At 40.8% G+C, this 20,969-nt stretch overlaps 2 protein-coding genes across 5 annotated transcripts; one reads left to right on the forward strand and one right to left on the reverse strand.

The window, feature by feature from the left end:
* The first annotated feature begins 3,064 nt into the window (after positions 1–3,064).
* On the forward strand, positions 3,065–14,986 carry LOC128029523 (autism susceptibility gene 2 protein homolog). 3 transcript variants are annotated; one of them, XM_052617349.1, is made up of 15 exons: positions 3,065–3,210; positions 3,297–4,016; positions 4,328–4,375; positions 9,943–10,230; positions 10,314–10,507; positions 10,627–10,671; positions 11,377–11,472; positions 11,764–11,835; positions 11,945–11,974; positions 12,074–12,145; positions 12,254–12,383; positions 12,894–12,974; positions 13,063–13,116; positions 13,218–13,428; positions 13,705–14,986. In XM_052617349.1, the coding sequence occupies exons 4-15, from the start codon at positions 10,134–10,136 to the stop codon at positions 14,813–14,815; spliced, it is 2,193 nt and encodes a 730-aa protein (XP_052473309.1). In that variant the 5' UTR covers positions 3,065–3,210; positions 3,297–4,016; positions 4,328–4,375; positions 9,943–10,133; the 3' UTR covers positions 14,816–14,986. The 3 variants fall into 3 exon arrangements, with proteins under 3 accessions (XP_052473309.1, XP_052473307.1, XP_052473308.1); XM_052617347.1 differs by having other exon boundaries at positions 3,066–3,210; positions 10,314–10,528; XM_052617348.1 differs by lacking the exon at positions 4,328–4,375 and having other exon boundaries at positions 3,066–3,210; positions 10,314–10,528.
* A 338-nt stretch (positions 14,987–15,324) lies between these two features.
* LOC128029524 (histone H4 transcription factor) lies at positions 15,325–20,710 on the reverse strand. Of its 2 annotated transcripts, XM_052617351.1 has the most exons (11): positions 20,436–20,710; positions 20,255–20,319; positions 20,017–20,173; positions 19,648–19,874; positions 18,593–18,704; positions 18,361–18,513; positions 18,172–18,246; positions 16,887–17,007; positions 16,653–16,791; positions 16,033–16,157; positions 15,325–15,944 (listed from the first exon to the last, which is right to left on the reverse strand). In XM_052617351.1, exons 3-11 carry the CDS (start codon positions 20,165–20,167, stop codon positions 15,536–15,538), a joined length of 1,512 nt encoding a protein of 503 aa, XP_052473311.1. In that variant the 5' UTR covers positions 20,168–20,173; positions 20,255–20,319; positions 20,436–20,710; the 3' UTR covers positions 15,325–15,535. The 2 variants fall into 2 exon arrangements, with proteins under 2 accessions (XP_052473311.1, XP_052473310.1); XM_052617350.1 differs by lacking the exon at positions 20,255–20,319.
* Between the last annotated feature and the right edge of the window lie 259 nt (positions 20,711–20,969).

Consider the following 20,969-nt stretch of genomic DNA (forward strand, 5'->3'; position numbering starts at 1 on the left):
CACATAAACAAAGCTGAAGGAATGCACTTTGCCCCGTTTGATAGCTCTTTACCCACACTCCTCCTCCATCTGCACTCACGACTGCAGTGGGAGCCCGGCGATTATGATGGAAATCTCACAAGCCATTACCATGAAGAGGCTGGGCCCGATGCAGACAGCTTAATGGACTCATTTGTAATTGGTAGGGGGCAATGGCTAAGCTACCGTGGCCTTTGTGTGATCGAGTATAGAGGCATGCATGCAAATGTGACAAATGAATAGGAATTGAGCCTCTCAGGTTTTGTGCGGCTTTCTCCAGCTCTCCGTTCAGCCAGCGTGACCTTGAGAGGCAGTGCAGTAGGTGTTAAGAATCGTATAAAGAAGTGTTAACACTGGGCGCAGTGAACGGAAAGAAACAATTCATGAAGTCTGAAGTGGCAAATTCATTAGCTGCCATATGAATTGGTTTGGAAGGAAGCTGTTGTGCGAAGCCGCGAGGTACACATTGGTTATGAGCACTTCATAAGTGGCATCCGAATGCTCCATGGGCCTATTTATCGCCCTGCTAAGCGAGTATAAAAGGGCACTTTCTGTGCTCCCTGTATGTGCCAGCTCTGCGCAAGACCTTCAATCAAATCTCAAGACTTTTCATTCAGTGGAAAACAAGTCCCCACAGGTGATCGCTGCAGTTTTGTAAGATTGAAGATGATTTGATATGCAAGTGCATGACATATTTTAGATGTTTCCCGAAGCCATCAACGTGAGCTGCATTGTCCTTGGTGTTTTTTGTGCAGCATTGGGAAGAGAGCCTGTTCGTCACAGATGTCCAGGGAAAATTACACAAGTGCCTCATTAATGGATGGCTCAACAGTCTCTGGAGGTGGTCTCAGAGGCAGCTCTTTAATGAGCTGGGAACTCAAACACTGCCAAAGTTTACCTCGACCCTGCCTCTTGCGCTCGGGTCAGTCGGAAGAGCAATTCAATTCAGGGCCACTGAAGCAGAGGGGAATGGCCTCACGCTGATTTCTCTCGCGCGGCTCCAAAGGCAGGAATAATACACTTTTGTCACACGCATCCTGGGGAATTACAGCTCCTAATTTGATTAGGGGAGATTTGATTAACTGGAAAATGGGGATTTCACTAAAACTTTCACATGCTTAATTTATCCCTTGCCGAGCAGATGCAACATTGTGTCATCCCAATGAAAGGGCGAATGGGAACCCTATTCAGTGGTTAGACACTCTTTGAAATCCAAGAATATTGGTCTTTCGCCATGGCTCTCACAAGTCAAATGCCTTTGATTATCTCTCCCTGGAAATAGCAGCGGCTGTCATGAGAGTTTGTGTACGCTCGCTTGCGAAGACTACGTCGATCTGACAGCGCGACAGCATTTCGGTTTATGGACTAAAAACTCCTGCAGTGTGGAGTCGTTCCATTCCATGAGCTAACGGATCACACATCTTCCAGTACATTAAGATTATGTATTTCATTTCAAGGCCAATTGGCCCTTAGTAATAGTCTCAGAAGGAGCTTGCCAATACAGACCGGTGGTTATGGAGGACAGAAGATCTTCCAAAGGGCAAGTATGGAGGAATCCATCCCCATTAAAAATGATCTAGTTAAATCAGCTTTCTCTCTCAGGGCCATCGGGCCAAACGTGCTCTTTGAAATTAATAGCCAGACTGGAGCTGAAGGGCTTCGGCATCAATTTACTCCTCCTTCAGACAGAAAATCAGTGAAAACAACCAGGCCAAATCTGCACTAATGACTTTGCCTTTGAGGCGAGTATGCAAGAATCTTTCGGTGTTTAAAAGAAGACAGATGAAAAACTTGGGTGTGCTAATTCTTCATTTGATTTCTTGGTGTTTTAGGGACTTGGGGTGTGGCTAAAGCTGGGACAGATGTACGTACGATATCGTAAACCGATTCTTTGTCACAATAATTACACAAAATGATTTAGAATGAGCTACGAGTTAATACAAGCCCTCGTTCCACAACTCATCTTCAGTAATCACATCTGAGTCCAATTATCTGCCTTTGATGATGATGATAATGATACAATTTAGCAGTGATTTACTATTTTGTTAGTTGTACACACTGTGCGTTGGTAATTATGGTTTATGGAAATTACTTAAACTGTAATGGGACTGTTAAAATGTTACATTTTGTCTAAATGAGATTATGACGGAAAGTCGTGTGCAGTAATTCAATGATTTAAAACCTCGTCCCGAACAAAGTCCAGTTTGGGGGAAATTAATGTTTGATGTTATTTTTTATAAAAGCTGTTAAATACTTCGATTTGGGTGAAAATGACCATTCCTAACTATTAGCACTGGTATTGAAAATATTCATTTTGTAGTTAAAAGTAGGACCTGTATAGACAGGAGTATCCCATAATCTTTTAACTTGCATGTGATACAGAAAGGTCTATGAATATCAAACATTTTGAATGACACATTGCCATAGCCAGGATAATAAAGCACATCTATAACATCAGGCTCAGCTAGAACCAGTAGGAAGTGCATTGGCTTTTACTTGGAGCTTATAAATTATGAAAAGAGACCACCCCCAATCTTCTTCTGTTTGATGATATTTGATGGCCTGCATACGATTTGAAATCTCTCGTGTAGGTCTGTATAAATTTTTTTAACTCAAGCCCACACATCTGCCTCCAGACCCACAGATTGAGACGGATAGTCTTGCTGCCACTCGCATATTCATCCTCCTATGGGCGCCCCAGCGCGTGCAGTCAGAAGAAGGAAGCAGAAACTGTTTTTCTGGCAAGCTGAAGATCCCCATCCCGCTGAGGAGTCGCAAATCACAGCCACGTCCCAGCAGGAGGACCAGCTTCAGCTTGAACAAGGCCTTGTTTTGTTCAGGGCCTGTGAAATGCAATTAGAAACTCCCTTAGGGCCAACGGGGCAACGGGTGAATGAGACCTCCCTGCGGTCCTGGCGGGCTGTGTACTTTGAAGTCTTCTGCTATCTCCCCAAGAGAGCCCATCCCCGGTTCAGAGAGGACACCGCATTAGCAACGGAAGACATGAGGCTGAAGAGAGCAGGAGCGTTCACGTGCCTCCTGCTTCTAATAAATTATGTGATACATCTGTTGTGATAATACCCCGTCTTGTGATTTATCATCTCACCATGCCCTTTTCCCGCTGACATACACAACCCTCTGTCCGACGAAGAGTTTACGATTGGCTGATCTCACCAAGAATTCCGCAGCACGGTGTGCATGACATACACATTTATGTGATGCGTTTATACAAATGCAACTACTGCATTAAATCTCATTGTCCTTTTCTCACCCTACAGAAGAAGCAGGATGGCGTACCAGCACAGAAGCATTAATTGGAGCCGACACCGTCACCCAATAAGAGTGAAGTCTCATTTTTGAGGTGGAAGTGTCTCATCAGCATTGTGAACATGTCGCCTGTTCCCTCTGGTTATCCTGGGTCTGTAATTAAGAGGATGACTGTCTGTCCGCATGGGTTGAGCAGAGAGGAGGAGAGTGTTGTAATTGTTCTGTCACCAGGGTGCCGCTCTCAGGGCTGAGGAGGCGGTGGGAGTGTCCGCTGAGGGAGGGCTCAGGGGAATGCACGGTTCGCTACTGAGGGAGCATTCTCGAGCCGAGCTGAGTGAAGCCGGACACGCTCTGGAAAGGATCTCCTGTATGATCACAAACCTGCTTTGATTGGATTTGCGCTTAATCTGTTGGAGGTGAAGCAGCTCAAAGCATCACATTTACTGTGTTTGGAGGATTTTACTGGATACCGATTCAGTCTTTGGAAAGGATTGGCTCGGGACGGACATGTTCAACATCATACATGCCCTGATATTCAAAGGGTAAAAATAAACACTCCTAGATTTTGGAGGGACCTATCTTTTTTGTTTATACATGTAAGGAAGCAACTTCTGATACTGGAGTGACTGAACTCTGAAAAGCGTTGGATAGAAAATTGCATTATTTTGGATGACACTGAGAGGGGCGAGAGAGTTTATCATCCTCTTTTTATCGTATCATTGGTGTTTTGGGTAAGTGCTTCTAAAAAATCTAATAAACAGGTCTTCACTAATGTAAGATTTGATTTTAGGTTGGTTGTTCTTGCTGTGTATTTAGATATTACAGAGACAACTGAGACATGCCTAGAAACATTCGTGTGTTTTCTTTTTGTCCATGTGTTTGTTTCATGTTATGAAGCATGGAAAAAAATGTTTGTGCATTTGCTTTTAAAAAGCATTGGGGCTTTGAAAGAGTAAAGCAGCTCGTCAGGTTCTGCAGAGGTGAAACAATGTCCTCTTGTGGTTGATGACAGAATTTTTACTGAAAATTATTAATATTACAGGTTGCTCTGACAAATAGAGACAGCCCCCATCCCTCCCTCCAAATGAAGGTCAGTAAACCTCTTCACATTTCATAACAACCCCATTACTAAATATGCCTTTAGCATTGTGTTTATTTGCTTGATTAGTAGGCATTATATATATATAACACATATTGATAGGTTTGATAGATAGACTCAATTAACCAATGATAGTGTCATCACATCACTTCCTATTCCAATGAGTCAGAATCCTCTGGGAACCTCTAATGGGCATTTGTATGTCTACTTTTCTCTTATATTGTGTGTAGCTCTTATGTATTGGAAATAAATCTACTGACTTATGCAGCTGAACTGGTGTTGCGTTCAGTTAGATCACACGTGATTTGTGGTGCATATCTAAACTTCGTCACAAGAAATATAAACTAACCTTCTGGATGTTAAAGCTTGTCATATATTTTTAGATATCTGATAGGTGCAATTCATTGCTTTCATTTTTTCTATGCTAAGAATGTTTCCACATTTAAAGATTCACAGCATTGTGACATTTGTGTTCTGATATATGATGAATCACAAAACAAAACATATAAAAGAGATGTTATACTTGCATTAGGCAGATGGCATGATGAGAAATCCTCTGGACTGAGTGTAGGATTTAAACGCAATACCCTTAGAGCCAATTAGCCTCTTAATAACTTGGGGTGGGGGGTGGATTCAGGCCAAGTACATGCGGTTGATCGTTTCCTTAACTGGATAGATTGTCGATCACTCCCGAGCCAGCCAGCCCGCCCAAAAACAAGACATTATCTGTCATGCATTTATTTTTATAGGCACACTTACACATTTCAGTCATGAAGCATTCATGAAAACCACTTTTGTTTCTCCCTATGTCACTCATCACCATTTACTTCATGCAGTTTTTGCTTCTTAAGAGTGCTGAAATCAAATTGGAGGCACTTAAGAACTTAACCAGATTACTTTCATACAGGCCCCAGCAATAGTTAATGGAATGTATTTCTTTTAAGTCAGGGCGGCTGCTTTGGAGGCTCCTGTCTAGCACCTTTTTTGAGCATGGGCCTAGGTTTGCCACCAGTTTTCTGGACCGATGGGTCACGACCTCTGTCAAACTGCTGCTGTGTACAGAGCTCCCCATGTGCAATAAAGCTTTATGTTTAAGCACTGATCTTAAATGAAGGAATTTTTAGACTTTTATTCAGCTAAATCTGCAATATGATTGGCTGTCTAAGATAACTGAAGGATGTGAACACAAAATGTAGCAATGTTTTGAGAAGCCTGTTAAGCCTTAAGCCCTAATTTCCCTCCCTGAAGAACCACCCATATGCACTCGACTGTGTTTGGCCTTCTGTTGTTATGGCTGTGTATTGTAAACGCTAATATGAGCAGGATCGCTGAGGAGCTGAGTAATCTGTTCGCCCAACACTCGGCTGTCAAAAGTTGACAGCGTCCCTCAGCACTCACAGCCATAACATGTTCCTGCCAGGAATAACTGAACTGCTCTTCACAGAGCTGTCTTTGCTTCAGCCCACGATTCTGACCGATGTGCAGTGACTGGCCTGGATAGAGGGTTTTTCACGTTCTGGGGATGCTTGTTAAGGCTGTGTTAAGATTAAATGCTATACAGGGCCTAGAATGCATTTCACAGCCATGATCACTTTCAAAGTAGAAGTGAAACTATTCAAGGCCGAAGTATAATCTGTTCATCCCCTGTCCGTTAGACATAGGTATACATGTTAGTACAACGAAGTCTGTGAGATATGCAGTCAGAACAGAGTTGGCATTGTTCGCAGGGTAACCCGAGCCGGGACGGGCCCGAGCATCGGGGGATCGTGTTTAGCCGAGATCGGCGCTGTTGAGAGATCAGCGAGACAGCTGACTGTTTGGAGCTTTCAGCACAACTCAAATAAACACTTTGACTATCCAACTTTAGCATTCACTTTGCCCCCAGCTCTCACAGACGTCACCGCCGTGACTGACCACTGTGATAAGACTCACAACAAGCCCTTTATCATCAGTGATGTTGCGTTAAGAGTCTGAAGAACCGAGTATCTACTGTCCTCCACGCCGCTGATTGTTTAACAGGGGTTTCTCGGAAGCAGGAGGAACAACACATCCCACAGACATCAGGAGACATCCCCATCACTAATACCAGACTGAACGAAACCTGAGCGCTGAATAATGAAACCGGTCTACGCCGAGCACCACCGCCTGTTGTACTGAGTGTGGGAGAACGCAGACGTTTAGCTCACAGCATTTTATACATCCTTAGCCTGTGTCCTGAACTGGCCTTCCTCGTCATCTTTTGTGAAAGCGATTACGTTATAATAACAAGAGATGACTTGCTCAAATATGGCTGGAGTCTGTCATATGCTTTATATGGCCGATGAAATGTGGTTTTGGAGGAGGAATTGCACTTTTTTTACAAGCTATTTGGATATAAAGCTTTAAAACTGAAGAGAAAAGACAGAGGGGTGGAAATATCTGAAAATATTTTCTGAAAAAAATGAGATTATTATAAAATAAATCCATGGAATCACATATTCACTAATAATTAAAAAAGTTTTCCTGTGGTAAGCTCCTAATTTGCTGTTCATTAATAGTTAGTAAGGCAGTTGTTAAGTTTATGGGGTAGGACTAAGGGATCTAAAATATGGTTTTATAGAATAAGGCATTCTATGAGCTTTATAAGTACTAATAAACAGCCAATATGCTGGTGATATGCATGCTAATTTCCAACTAGTTAATAGTGAGAATTGGTCCTTAAAATCAAGTGTTACCAATTCCATTTATCCCAGAGGAAATACACTTTTATGGGTCACGGGATGTAATGAACATCTCGGTTGCATTCCCTTTAATAAGCAAGCCCTGAACATCTATGTGCACATATTTTAATGTTTCGCTAGAAGAAACCATTGAGACGTTGCAGAGATGTCATTTTTCCTATAAAAAGCACAGAAAACACATCATTGGCATTATGGTGAACTGTTGCCAAGTAGTGTTTATTGCTTACCTTTTTTGTTAAATAAAAATACTGAAACAAAAAAGATGTGTAGGATCCCACTTTCATAGCTAAAAATTAGCCGTATTACTGATTCCATCTATAAAATCACAGTAAGCATGAAAATCCTGTGCATACCACCCCAGTTGGCTTTCTGCTTTGATGTTTTAACTGGAAGCGAGAGAGACAGACGGATAGAGAGTAAGAGAGAGAGCCCGGCCGTAGAGAAAGTGTTGGCTTAGTCCGTGAGATACCCAACACCACAGACTGTGATCCTGCAGACAGACCGGCAAGTTGAGAATACAGAGAGATACTGTTCCCCTGTGTCTTATTCAAGAGCTGTTGAACGCCTGCTGAACGCTGCACCAGAGACAGCTCTCTAAACCCGCCAGACTACAGCCTGGACCGCCTGCAACGACACATTTCTAGTTCCTACACGATTCAGAGGTGTGGACCTATTAGAGTGCAGAAACAGAGGTAGGAGCTTTTTTAGCTGTTTTCAGTTGATGACTAATACTGAATGTAGAAGTTTGAGTATTTGTCTTAGCGCACTTCAGCGATACAAACCCACACTGATGAAATCTAACCACAAAGTGGTTTTGTCGAGATTGTTGAAGTGCCAAAGAGGTGTAGCCGAACAGATGCACCTTAGCTGAGTGGGCTTCGTTCACGGCAGGCTAAAAACTGTGTGGGAACCTGTCAGCACATAAGAACAACTGTTTCTCAGTTTGAGTCATCTGCCAACTGTGCCCTAGCAATAACGCACGTGACCCTTGATGCCACCGGATGATTTATGAGACGTCTCCCACCATCTGTGAGCGCAAACCACAGCAGGACGGCTACGGTAAACATGCTCATGGTTCGAAGATTATGAGGAGTTTTTAGGAGGGCTTACCTGTGCTCCGCCTGAGCCGTGCTTGTCTACTTTTGTATGCACACAAAGCTCCCTCAAATTCTCCTTCACGAGATTTAGAGCTTTCCCCTGGCACACTGTCAAGGACAACATTTAAAGAACCCGAGTGTTTAACCTCCAGCTAATCATGTCTTTGTGAGAATGGCGGGATTAGAGCATTGGTTTCTGCATGCCTGGAAGGGTTAGGCCAGTAATGGGCTTGATGAATGACAAAAATGGCTCGGGGAAGGGATCTGCCAACTGACACTGGAAGACAAATGTGCTGGTGGCCTGACAGCTCCGAAAAGAGGCTTAGCTTAATTCCTGACCTGCATCAAAATAGAGCATTACCGTGCCATGACACTAATTGAAAACAAGCAGTTTAAGCGAAACCAATCTTATAAACACAGGCCACACGGTTTCATTTCTTCGTTGTTATTGCATCGTCTGGTGGAAGGGAACCGCAGCACACGCTGTTCACGCTTTGATTAAACAGGATGCAAATTAGATTTAAACCCCAGTGCCATTATGACCCCAGGGTCTATTAAGGACTCTGTGCTTATTATTTAGCTTTACTCAATTAGTCTGTAACCAGTTGTGCCATGTGGCCTCTACCACTCATTACCGACTAGTCTGTTCTCCTCTCTGGAGACTTAAAGTCTCCTCCAGCATTCATCTCATTACAGATCTGGAAGTTTCTGAAGCATTGCATTCTGCAAGCTCCTTTAAACTTTTTTGGGATTCATGTTTAATGCGTTTCTCCACACATTTACTGTTCCCAGCGTTTGAATGACCCCTGCAGCTGTGTCATCCTGTTCAATACAAACAGGGATTTGGAGCGAATAAGTTGCTCCTTGTGTTTCCCTCCTCCGTGGACCCCTGGTGTTCAGGAAAGGCGGTCTACCCCTTGGAGAAGCTAGCAATCCATTATGGGCTCTCAAAAGACCTTTCACTATAGATACAGCAGCACTGGAGAAAAGGCCCAAATTGACAGCTCTACACAAAAGAGATTTACAGCTTTGCTTTATGTGCATGAGTGCTGTTCAAAAGGAGGTAATTGCAGCTTGTATAGACGGGCGAATCCTTAAGGGATTTCACCCCTTTATCACATTTGCATTCACTATTAGCGCCCCCGCCTCTGGGGGATCAATAAATGTCATGGTGAATCCAACATCATTTGCAGTATGGCAGTCATGAAAAGGCTAATGCTGTAAAAGTAGAGATATCCCTACTCTAATTTTTTTTTTTTTTTTTACAAGATCTGCTTCCCTTATTTTACACTGTTGTCTTTGCTTACTGGCCCTTACTTTTGAGTGGTATCGCTCATTGCTAATCATTGCTCATAAATGTGTGAGGTAATAGTCCGAGAAAGCTTATTATTATGTTGGTGTGAACCCATTTCTTCTACAGTGTGACATATTTATGACCTAAACAGGATATTCAGCAAGAAAAAAAATAATCAGGAATTGAGCACAAAGGTGGATACCAACATAAGTTAAAATTGCATACATTTTTTCCACAAGTGACTTTTCTTTTTTTTGTGGGGTTTAATTTGTCTTCTCAGATTGAAGTGGGCACAGAGTGTAGCATTATGACAGTGAGGTTTGCCAAGGCAATTAACGTAATCTTCTTGTACTCAAAGTGACTGAAGCGCTGTTGAGTATGAGGATTCTCTAACGATCATCTGGCCTAGTCTACCGTGTGTTGACTCAGTATTTTTTTGACCTGCAGGTCTTGCTGATGTCGCTAACACCACAAAGGCGAGAGCAGAAAACAGTGAGCACAATGCCACGAGGAGGAGACATTTAGAACCCAAGAAAGACTAAAGGAAACCTGATAGAAAAAGCTGTTTGTTATCACTTTTGGGAACTTGGAGTGCATCTGGACAAGTAAAGAAGAACATTGTCTCCAAACACCTCGACATGTTTGCCCCGACGACAGCCCTGCCTCCTCCTCCTCCCCTCTTAACAGGAAGTGCTCTGCCAGTGCCCAGTGCACCATCAACTGCTCCCTACACAGGTACAGCTGCAACAAACAGTCTGAAAAAATAAATTACATATCTTCTAGCTGTGCTCTGATTTGATCTGCCGCGTGCCCTCTAGATCATGACCTACTGCGGCAGGAGTTAAACTCTCGGTTCCTGGCCTCCCAGACTGTCGATCGAGGAGGCGCACCAGGTCCCCAGGCCTACCTGCGCACGGAATTTCACCAGCACCAGCACACACACCAACACACACATCAGCACACCTTCTCTCCCTTCTCCCATTCCATCATGCCCAGCCCAGCAGCACCACTGGTGCGTACCCCTGCCAGACAAGTGAGGAGAAATACTCATAATAATCAGGGTTTCAAAATTCTACCAGTTGCAGTGTACAAAGTTGCTAAGTTAAGGTCTCTTTATCGCTTTTCTTACAGTTTGACAAATACCCCGCTAAAGTGGACACCTTCCATAGACACAGTGTAAGTTATATTTCTTGTGCACATAATGGCCTTTGATTTGAGTGGCATTTTTCTTTTACTGAATTAATAAAGAAAAAAAAAAAAAAAAAAAACAGGTAATTGACTTTTTTTCCTCACAATTCTTTTTTTTTCTTTGCAATTCTGAGAAAAGGCCAAATTGTGAGATATGAACTTGCAATTGCAAGGGGAAAATGGTGGAATTGAGAGTTGTGGCTAGGCTTTAAAAAAATAAAAAAATAATAAAAAATGAGAATTGTGGGATGTAAACTCAGAATTTTGAGGAAAAACTGTCCGAATTGCAAGCTGTGAACTGAATTTCAAGAAAAAAGTCAGAATTCTGAGTTTAGATCTCACAATTATGATTTTTCCCCTCTCAATTACGAGTTTATATTTCATAACTCTGCATCTATATCTCACAATTCTGACTTTGTTTCTCACAATTCTAAGATGAGACAAAACCTGCAATTGTAAGAAAATTATTGTGAGTCATTACTTACCATTGTAATTTTTTATTCGGTGACAGAAGCTTAAAAAAAACTGAACTGTGAGATGTAAACTTGAGTTCAACATTGTGCTTCACTGAAATAGGGCCAATTTTGATTTCACTTTAAAGGCCAGAAACAGACATTCTTTTGTGTCCTAAATTAGCATGAACAGACTTTTGTTTCCTGACATTAATGACATTTTCCCGCTGTTTCGCTACAGTTGGTCCCGTCCTATCCGTCAGTAATGACTGGAATACCTCCAATGGTTCCACCTGCTGGACCATTCAGCTCTCTCCAGGGAGCTTTTCAACCCAAGGTTAGCCTGCCACTCTGTCTCTTAGCATTCTGTTTTGTTCAAAACCCACCATTCTTAAAAGGCCTTGACAACACTGATAGAAGCCTGTGAATAACTTGATTTTTCTTGAGTTGAGATGACCTCCCACAAAGAGCGAGCAGAAAAAATAAGTATATGGTTGAACCAGCCACACTTATTATTTGCACAAGAGAGAATGTGTACTGAGGAAGAACAGCACATCTTATGGATTTGTGATGATGATAATAATTTAAATAAATATGGATGCAGTATTCACAAATGTTGTATTTGCAGGCTTCCAACCCACTAGAGGTGGTGCCAAGACCAGGATCAGTGGCACACCAACTTTTACAGAAGGACTCCAGAGTAAGTTTCCATGGGTCAAAATCTGAGCCACACAAATCTTGAAATATTTACAGCTGTTCTGTCTAACATTGTAAAAATATAAGGATAATGTGTTTTTGTTTTTTTTTAGCTTCTTGACCCCATGTGTCCTAAACCAAAGGTAATGTTTGCATGTGATTATTCAACTTCATTATTAAACTTGTAAATCAGAAACTCAATTCTTTACCCATCATTCACTGCTTTTTTATATTTTTCTCAGAAACCTGGGAAGTGGTGTGCAATGCATGTCCACATTGCATGGCAAGTTTACCATCATCAGCAAAAAATGAAGGTAAGCACAAAATAAACGACTGTTCTTTTTCAAGATGTTAAATATGTCTAGTTTTGGTCAAGTTATCTGTAATCTGCAAGTTACCATTTTCTATTCCTGGGGTTACAGAAGCAGATGGAGCCACATAAGTTTGACTTTGGGTTTAAGCCTGAGTTTCAGAACAAATCGCCTGGCTCAAGATTCATGGGATTGCAGCCACGTGATTTACCCCGTCCCTCCACCATCCTCTCTAATGCAGGTAGGAATTACAGCATGGATCAAATCCACACTAGTCACTGTAATTTAGCCAAATATGATGTTCTTGGATCGCCAAGTTGTTGGTCCAAGAAATAACATCCCATCAACCAATTAGATTATATGGTTATGGTTTAACACTAGGTATATTCTTATCAACCTGCTCCTTTCCATTGATTTGAAGGTAGTACAGTCCTCCTGCTAGAAGGCCAATGTCCTACAGAGTTCAGCTCCAGCCATGATTAAACATCTGAGCTAATCAAAGACTTCAGGATTACTTGAAGGATTACTTCCAGGTATTTTAGGGAAGGTTGGAGCTATATTGTGCAGAACGCTGGCCCTTCGGGAACAGGACTGAGTTAGGAACTACTGTCAGTGTCAACATTAATGAATGCCCATGATATAAGCAAGCAGTGTCCTCTGATTATATAAAACATCAATTTTATAAGCTTTATAAGAGGAAGTCTGACAGAAACAGGACTGTGCTCATCTGTATTTGCATCTGTCTTGTTAGGTCCCACACACCCTTCAGTTTCCCCCTATGGATCCCCACCGCATACCCCAAACAATCTCAACAGTGTAGTCCCCAATCACGGTAAGACATTAGATCAACATTATTGCTCAAAATCAAAAATGTATTCCTTGTTGTGTAGAGTCTCTTAATAAGCCACTCACCTTTGCAGGCCTAAGTATACTGAGTTCATCTGCCTTTGGAGGACTAGGAAACCCATCAATAAGTAAGGACATCATTTATCCTCTCATGAAAGGATCTGCTTCTACTGTAGGTTTTTTTAAAAAAAGTAATCTTCCTCTGACTGATGATAAAAATCATTCACAGCACCAAGTGCAGCACATGGGACTAAAGATGGTAAAACAGTGCCAACTTCAAGCGGACCACCTGAGTCCTGGAACAGACTGCAGCAGACGCCCCCATCCTTCCCGACGCCCCCTCTCTGTTCAAGGCCTTCTGAAACTGAGAGAGCTCCCTCCATACTAGACAGAGCAGCAAATAAGAAAGATTCCCTAGAGAACAAAGATGACAAGGAAAGGTACGTACCAGCTATTTTTTTCTAGTCGGACAGAGTTTATCTTAATTTTTAATTAAATGCCTAAAAGGGCTAATTAAGATCTTCAGGATTACCTTAGGATCCTCTAGGCAAGTGAGTTTGGGCAGGTTGGAGATAAACTCCATAGGACATTAGCTTCCATTAGCAGGACTGGAGACCACTGGTCCTAAATAACCTACCTCGTCAGGAATTCTTGGAGATGACCTCCTGATCAAGAGTTCAAATAGATAATGTTTTTTTGTTTTTCAATCATTGCAGGGAACCTAAAGAGAAATCAAATGGACAGCATTCGTCCCCCATCAGAAATACTGCACTGGACAACAAACAACCAACAGAGTCCTTAAAAAGTTCCATTCGAAATGATCCCAAGGAAGAGGACCAGCCAAGAGAGAAAACACAAGCCCAAGAGCTTCCACAACAAACTCAAGAAACTGAGGAGCAAAAACACAAAGAGATCCAAAGTGACAAAAGAGAAAAGGACGTGAAAAGTGAGCAGCACCCCACTGATGACAAGCCGGCAGAAAAGGAGAGTTCATCACCCAAGCAGCAGAGAGAGGATCTCAAACGGCCAAACAGTGATAGCCAACCCTGGGAGCCAGCTGAGAAGAAGATTAGAGTCGAGTATGAAACCCATGCCAAAAGCAGCAAGGTGAGAGTGAAGGAGGAGAAGAAAGACGACCAGGACCGTGAGGTTACAACACACCAGAAAGTTTTGGAAAAAACATGGCAGGATTCCAGAGCCTCTGCTATTAACCATTCACCTCTTTCAACTATTCATTTGCCATCCTTTGGAATCGCAGCTGGCCACCCTGGTCTTGACAGAACTAGGCTGGTGTCACCTTTTCTGGGAATGGGACCATTACCTGGTGCCGAAAGGCTGCCTTACTTGCCTCAACACTGGGAGTCTATGCGGAATGTTTACCGGGGTTTAGATCTTCCTCGTAGGGACTCCTTGGGCAAGGACCTCTTAATAAGAACCGACCCCCTGCAACGTACCATGATGGGGCACCCTGCGTACTCACGAGAGCCATTTCTGCAGTCCATGGTCCTGGAGCAAAGGAGTCAAATGGAGGAACGACAACGCCTGGCCTTCCTGAGAGAAGAGAGCGAGCGATGCCGCCTACTGGCTATGCATCATACTGCACTGGATCCTCAACTACTGCCTCCAGGACTCTTCGCAGCCGCTTACCCCAGCACAGGGCTCCTACATTACAGCTCGCTCAGTAGGACTCTACCTGCTGCTTACGTACACACCCAACCACACCCACTTTTCCCAATGCTGGCAGCACGTCCAGGGTCTCCGAGACGGATGACCCCTCTCACAGACAGACCTGTTTTCCACCCGCACAGAGATACTGAGACTCGGTGAACTGGACTTCATCAGAATCTGATGGACTCGTGTATGTCAAGCACTTCATGTGAAACAAAGTGTAGTCATGAAATGTACAGTGAAGGAAATGTTTTTTTGTTGAGTTTTTTTCCCCCCAAAACAAAAAATGACTTTATTAAAATGACTTCTGAGAAAAAACGACTTTACTTGTTCTTTTTGAATGTTAATGATATATTTGAAATTAAAGGGATTAAAAAAAATATATAAAAATACACAACTATTTACAAGAATAGCAAGGAAACAATGGAACAATACAGCACAATATACAAATTATTTAACAAATATCAACACAAATTAATTATATGTTAGCTATTTATGTAAAAAAAAACTCATATTGTTCTTGATAATAATAAAAAATACACGCAAATGACAATATTTTAAAACAGAGCTAGAAATATCAAAAGGTAAAAATTTTGTAAAACACTAAGAAATAAGTGCTACATAGAGCTTTCAGAAAGAACATTTTACAGATATGTATTAGACATCTGAGATCATGTAAAAAGCTAAAATAAAACACTAGCAAAATGCTAGAAATAAATTTAAAAAAAGATGATGATGCCATACATCATCCTCTAAACTTTGCATTTTAGTTTATAATAACATAGATCAAATTTAAAATGCTTAATCTACTGAGGTTAAACAGGTTGTGTATTCCTCCACAGATTATCTCTGATGAAACTGTATTTGATAGGTATGAGATTATACCACATCCATTCCTAGACCTCTAGCCACTGCAGTCAGAGCTCTAACGGCCCCTGATGGCCCACCGGGCAGGGCCTCTTCCTCTGGATCCCCACTGACTTCAGTCACAGTGTTCAACACACAATACACAGATGTTTCATCACCTTTTAATCCACTGCCGTCGGTACACTCCAGGAGCTCTGAGGTTGAGGAAGATGAGGAAGGAGACGAGGGTGAGGAAGAGTGTTGGGGAGTGCTATTCCCGCTGTCGAGATGCACTATGGGCTCCTTGGAGTGATTGGTTGAACCAGCGACCTTACGAGGGGTGCGTTTTTCAGCCATGTTTTTGATCAACTCTTCTGTAACCTCTACAGTTTCATAACGCACCATGTTGAGCCGCAGATACCCATCCTCGTCCTTCTTGTACCTGTTCAACAAGCAATTTTTAGTACACAAAGGCAAATGAATAGCTCAGAAGAAAGTAAATACACTTGAAGATACTATTAATTGAATACCTAAAACGGGAGTGTCCAGATGGCCATTTGAGTTGATGCTTCTTTCGAAGGTGGAGGGTGAGAGTGTAACACCAAGAGAAGGTCTTGTCACAAAGGTGACACTTATACCTCGGAACCATGTTGTCCTATAGCAGACAGATATCACACGTTATTTTAAGGTAAGAATAAAAAGGGAAAACCGTGAAAAACATGTTCATTACTCAAAATAAAATCTAAAATGTGTGTGTAAAAGATGATTAACACAACTGAACACATCATCACACAAAAAAGTAAACAAATGAATCATTTTTAAAATGTATAAAAGTGAAAAGGTCAGTAAGTGAAAAAAAAAAGCAGAAATGCAAAGCTTATTATTAAAGCACTAAAATAAATCAGTAAAAATATTTTGATTTGAGCTGTACAAGTGCATAAACTTGTAAATTTAAAAAACCGACGAAAGTCTTTACACAAACAAGGCCATTAAACACTATCACACTAGTTTCATACTTCGCTATGGATGTGGCTAAATTATTTCCTGTAATAATCAACATTTTGAATCAAATGCTGTCAGCAGCGCTCAAAACGGTTCCTTTAAACATGAAACATGGCTGGGGTTATGGCACCCTCTGCTGCTGGCTGACCTCATGTACTCGTCTGTAGTGCTGGCTCATGGTGTGTGCCATGCGTGAAGAGTATCCACAGCCCTCTACTGTGCAGCGGTACGCTGCTCCCTCATTGTGTGTTTCCATGTGTCTCCGCAGATCATGCTGGTTCTTGAAGCTAAAAGGAAGGAGTCAAACCATTACATGTAAGAGATCTATTCTTCAGCACTTCACTGAGTGTATGTGGACAGTGTGCGAACTCTGAGCAGCCACCTGCTCTCACAGAAGTCACATGGGAAGGGCCTCTCATCGCAGTGACGGAATTTGATGTGGATCTTTAGGGTGGAAAGAGACGTGCAGGTCATGTCACAGAGAGGACATTTGATATGATTCACTGCAAAAACACAAACAAACAAACAAAAAGGTAGAAGAAACTGAGGATTATATATAACACAACTGACACTACTGGATGTAAACAAAGCTGAGTTGTATAAAGACATTATTAATACTGTTATTTTCTATCTTTTTTTCCATGTCTATCTTTAGTATTTTCAATAATATTCAATAATTCAACTGTATTCATAACTGAGGCAGTCCATCTGTTTTGTTGTTTGTTTGTTTTTTAGTTTTTTCTGTTCATCTGTACCTTTTATTCTTTCTTTCTGTCTGTTTAACAATACTTTAAAACCATTAATAAAATAATCAAAAAAACTGTAATTTTCGTGTTCATTACTGTGAAGCTGTTTTGAATCTGTGCGGAATAAAGCACTATATAAATAAATATGACATGACATACAAAGCATCTTTAAAAAACAAAACTATTTTTCAGATGTCTATTTTTATGAAGCATCCTAAATTTAGGGATGCATGACATTCTACCTAATAATCATAAGCTGATAATTATTTTCATCCTATAACTGATATAAAAATGTCATACTTAATAAATAAAAAATAAATACAGAACATTGAAACTAAAATCTATATTTTAGAATTACATTATAAATGTACATTACATTATAATGTAATGTAAAATCAGGAAATGTGCAAGCACAACTTCATATCCAATAAATTTAAAGGGGTCATGACTTGAGAAATCTAACTTTCCTTGATCTTTTGACGTTGTTGTACTATAAAAACATCCTGTAAGTTTAAGAGCTCAAAACTCCCTCGTAAGTCCAAAAACAGCTTTTATTGAAACCAAGCTCTGAAATGAATCGTTTCAGATTTTGCCATTTTATGACGTAAGTGCAGTGAAAGACCACCTCTGACCACAGTAAACACTTTTACTGTAAAACACCAATCTGACAAGATTACCACAACATCTTAGTAACTGTGTTCATTCTAATGCTTAATCTGCGATCACTTCTATGTAATGATTCATGTACAGTCAGATGTTCTTTGTCTCAAAATCATTTATTGCTGTTTATGCGTCATCAAATCAAGCCAGTGACTACTACACACTGTTTCTCTTAGTAGCATGAAAATACTGTTATTTAAATTGAAATTAAATTATATACAGAAAACGTATCAAATAACGCTCCCTTAATAATTGCCTCACCATGCTGACGAACATGGTCTCTCAGAAGCCTCTCGTTGGCAAAAGCTTTGTCACAATGTCCACATGTAAGAGAATCTGTAATAAAATATAAAACAACTACAGACTTAAGTGATATTTAATGGACATTCTTAAACATCGGAGTTGCTATATGGTCAGTGAGTGAAGAGAAACTATCCTTAATAAACTGACCTTCTGGTTCTGCTTGTCTCTGGATATGGTCGAAAAACTTGGTATTGCTGGAGAACATACAGCCGCAGGTGGGGCAAGCGACCAGCCGCTCCTGTGTGTGACTGCGCAGATGCTCACGTAGGCGGTACTTGATTTTAAAGAAAGCATCGCAGCCTGAAAAAAAAAAAAGTAAAAATTATTGACATAGGAACATTTGAAACACTGGTGAAGCATTCCTGCTTTCAGGGCCTACCTGACCAGCTGCAGAAGAGAGCCTGCTGTCGATCAGGAAGGGGCTGGAGCTCAGTGCAGTGTGCATGCATGTCAACATGACGGTAGAACCACTCAGGGTTATTAAAGGAGCTCTGATAAAGCAAAATAAATAAATAATAGATAAACTCATTGTATAATGTCTACGTTAAAGGACTAATTCAACCAAAGATGAACATTTGCTGAAAATATAGTCAACCTCAGGCCATCCAAGATGTAGATGAGCTTGCTTCTTCATCAGAACATTTTGTAGAAATTTAGTATTATATTCAATTCAAGTTTATTTGTATAGCGCTTTTTACGATAAAAATTATTTCAAAGCAACTTTACAGAAAATTAAGTTTCTACAATATTAAGTAGTACCGTAGCTTATAAGTGGTGACTGTTAGTTTATGTGAATATGACAGGAATTTTCAGAAAAAGTAATACTTTATATTATTTTCTCACCAATGGATCCTTTGATGCGAATGGGTGCCATAGAAAATAACATGTTCATCTTTCATTTTAAACCCTCAGTTCGGGCAAAAATACCTGTACATAATCCATAATAACATTTCATCCAGTGGAGAAAGTCCATCCCCTGTTGTCCTTTCAAATTAAAATCCACTAACATATTTATTTAGGACTGATTTTGTTTGTATTCGGCACTTAAAATGTGCATATTTCTCTAATGATTCAGACATGCCTGAATTTTTTCACTTGAGAAATCAACATTATAGAAATAGGACTTGATGGATTGGAGTCGTGTTGATTACTAGTAGACTACTGTGAGGTTTTTATCAGCTGTTTGGACTCTCAATTTGACGGCACCCATTCACTGCAGAGGATACAATGCTGAGCAAGTGATTTCTCTAAATCTGTTACTATGAAAAAAAAAAAAAAAAAATATATATATATATATATATATATATATATATATATATATATATATAATTTACCTACATAATGGATGGCCTGAGCACATTTTCAGCATATTTCAATGTTTTGGTACACTATTCCTTTAACGTAAAACAGAAATCAATGTGCTACAACACTAACATCACAGTGCTGCCACTGACAGACGAATCCCTCAGAAACATCCGGGACTAGGCTGCTGCTGTGAAGGTCCTGAGTGCAACTAGGCAGTTCGGGGTGGGACTCGAGAAGCTGAGTCCCAATGTATTTCAGCTTGCTGTGGAAAATGTGGAAATGGGCATGAGCGATCAGCTCACTTTGGCTTCCCATCGCCAGGAACTCACAGCCCCTCCATAGACACGGATAATCCTCTATAACAGACAAGATATCAGACAAAATCATCCTAATACATATGCACTGACTACGATTTTAAACCAATTCAAATGTTGTCACAGACATTGCATTAAAGATCTGCCTCATTTGCCTACATATGCATGCATTACAATGTCCTACCCAGTTCCTCCATTGCATCTCCTTCCCCAAGATGCTCTTTGAGATGTAGAGACATATGATCACTCAACTCCTCCATGCTTGGACTCTTGAAAGTACATGATGCCCACTCGCATGCCACCACTATTTTGGAGACATTTCTTCTTTTTGCCATCGTTACCTTTGAGAAAGCGAACAACTACATCAATGAAAGGCTTCAGTATACTAAAGATATTGGATTTGGTAATGACAACACTCTTACCGTGCCTTTAAAACAATTAACGTGACAAGACGTCAGCTCGTACGATGTAAACAAACGTTTAATTGCTGGTGATGTAAACAAGGTCGAGTTCTTGTTGTTTACTTCACGCTACACATACTAACAAACCTCATTACAACAACGTAATACACCAGAGAGGTTATGAATGATTAAAGTCACTTACTATGATGTTAATGAGTCACAGGCTGGTTTGAGGATCAGTTGCTAGTTCAGTTTCATTTATTAACTGGTGAAGATTTAGAAGCGCGAGCACACGTTCAAGCATCAATGTAAAGGAAACTCACATAGTTTTAAAATATACTGAGAAACCGGCCTCTGTTCATTAAAACTGCTTCGTTGTTTGGAAAAGTAAATTGCCTATAACTTCACGTCCGTAGAGCGGAGAGAGGAACGCGCGTGATTTGTTTGTTTGAGAGACGCAGAAGCTCGTGACGTGTGTTTCCGTGTCAGAGACAAAATAAAAGCCTGCCTGAATTTTTTTTTTTTTTAAATTAAAAAAGCCTGCCGAATCCTTTGGCTGACATGGGGATTACAGAAATATTCGAGTAAATACAGCTTTACAACTGTGTGGCAGTGCATTGCAATGTATTTTGACAGAACAAGAAAAAACATATTATGCAATTATTAGTAGTATTACTGGAGTTCAAAGACATAAAATTAATAAAATAATGTTAATTAAAATATGATAATAAGTAGT

This window comes from Carassius gibelio, chromosome A15 (assembly GCF_023724105.1).
Source record: "Carassius gibelio isolate Cgi1373 ecotype wild population from Czech Republic chromosome A15, carGib1.2-hapl.c, whole genome shotgun sequence".
NCBI lineage: Eukaryota > Metazoa > Chordata > Actinopteri > Cypriniformes > Cyprinidae > Carassius > Carassius gibelio.

Excerpts from the sequence above, each read along its gene's own strand:
- LOC128029524 (XM_052617350.1), bottom strand. The coding sequence starts at position 20,167 with ATGGCAAAAAGAAGAAATGTCTCCAAAATAGTGGTGGCATGCGAGTGG. Across the intron at positions 18,247-18,360 it reads GAGACAAGCAGAACCAGAAG|ATTCTCTTACATGTGGACAT; the intron begins GTCAGTTTATTA and ends ATTTTATTACAG. Across the intron at positions 17,008-18,171 it reads AGACCATGTTCGTCAGCATG|TGAATCATATCAAATGTCCT; the intron begins GTGAGGCAATTA and ends GTGTTTTTGCAG.
- LOC128029523 (XM_052617347.1), top strand. The coding sequence starts at position 10,134 with ATGTTTGCCCCGACGACAGCCCTGCCTCCTCCTCCTCCCCTCTTAACA. Across the intron at positions 12,146-12,253 it reads ATCATCAGCAAAAAATGAAG|AAGCAGATGGAGCCACATAA; the intron begins GTAAGCACAAAA and ends CTGGGGTTACAG. Across the intron at positions 13,429-13,704 it reads AACAAAGATGACAAGGAAAG|GGAACCTAAAGAGAAATCAA; the intron begins GTACGTACCAGC and ends CAATCATTGCAG.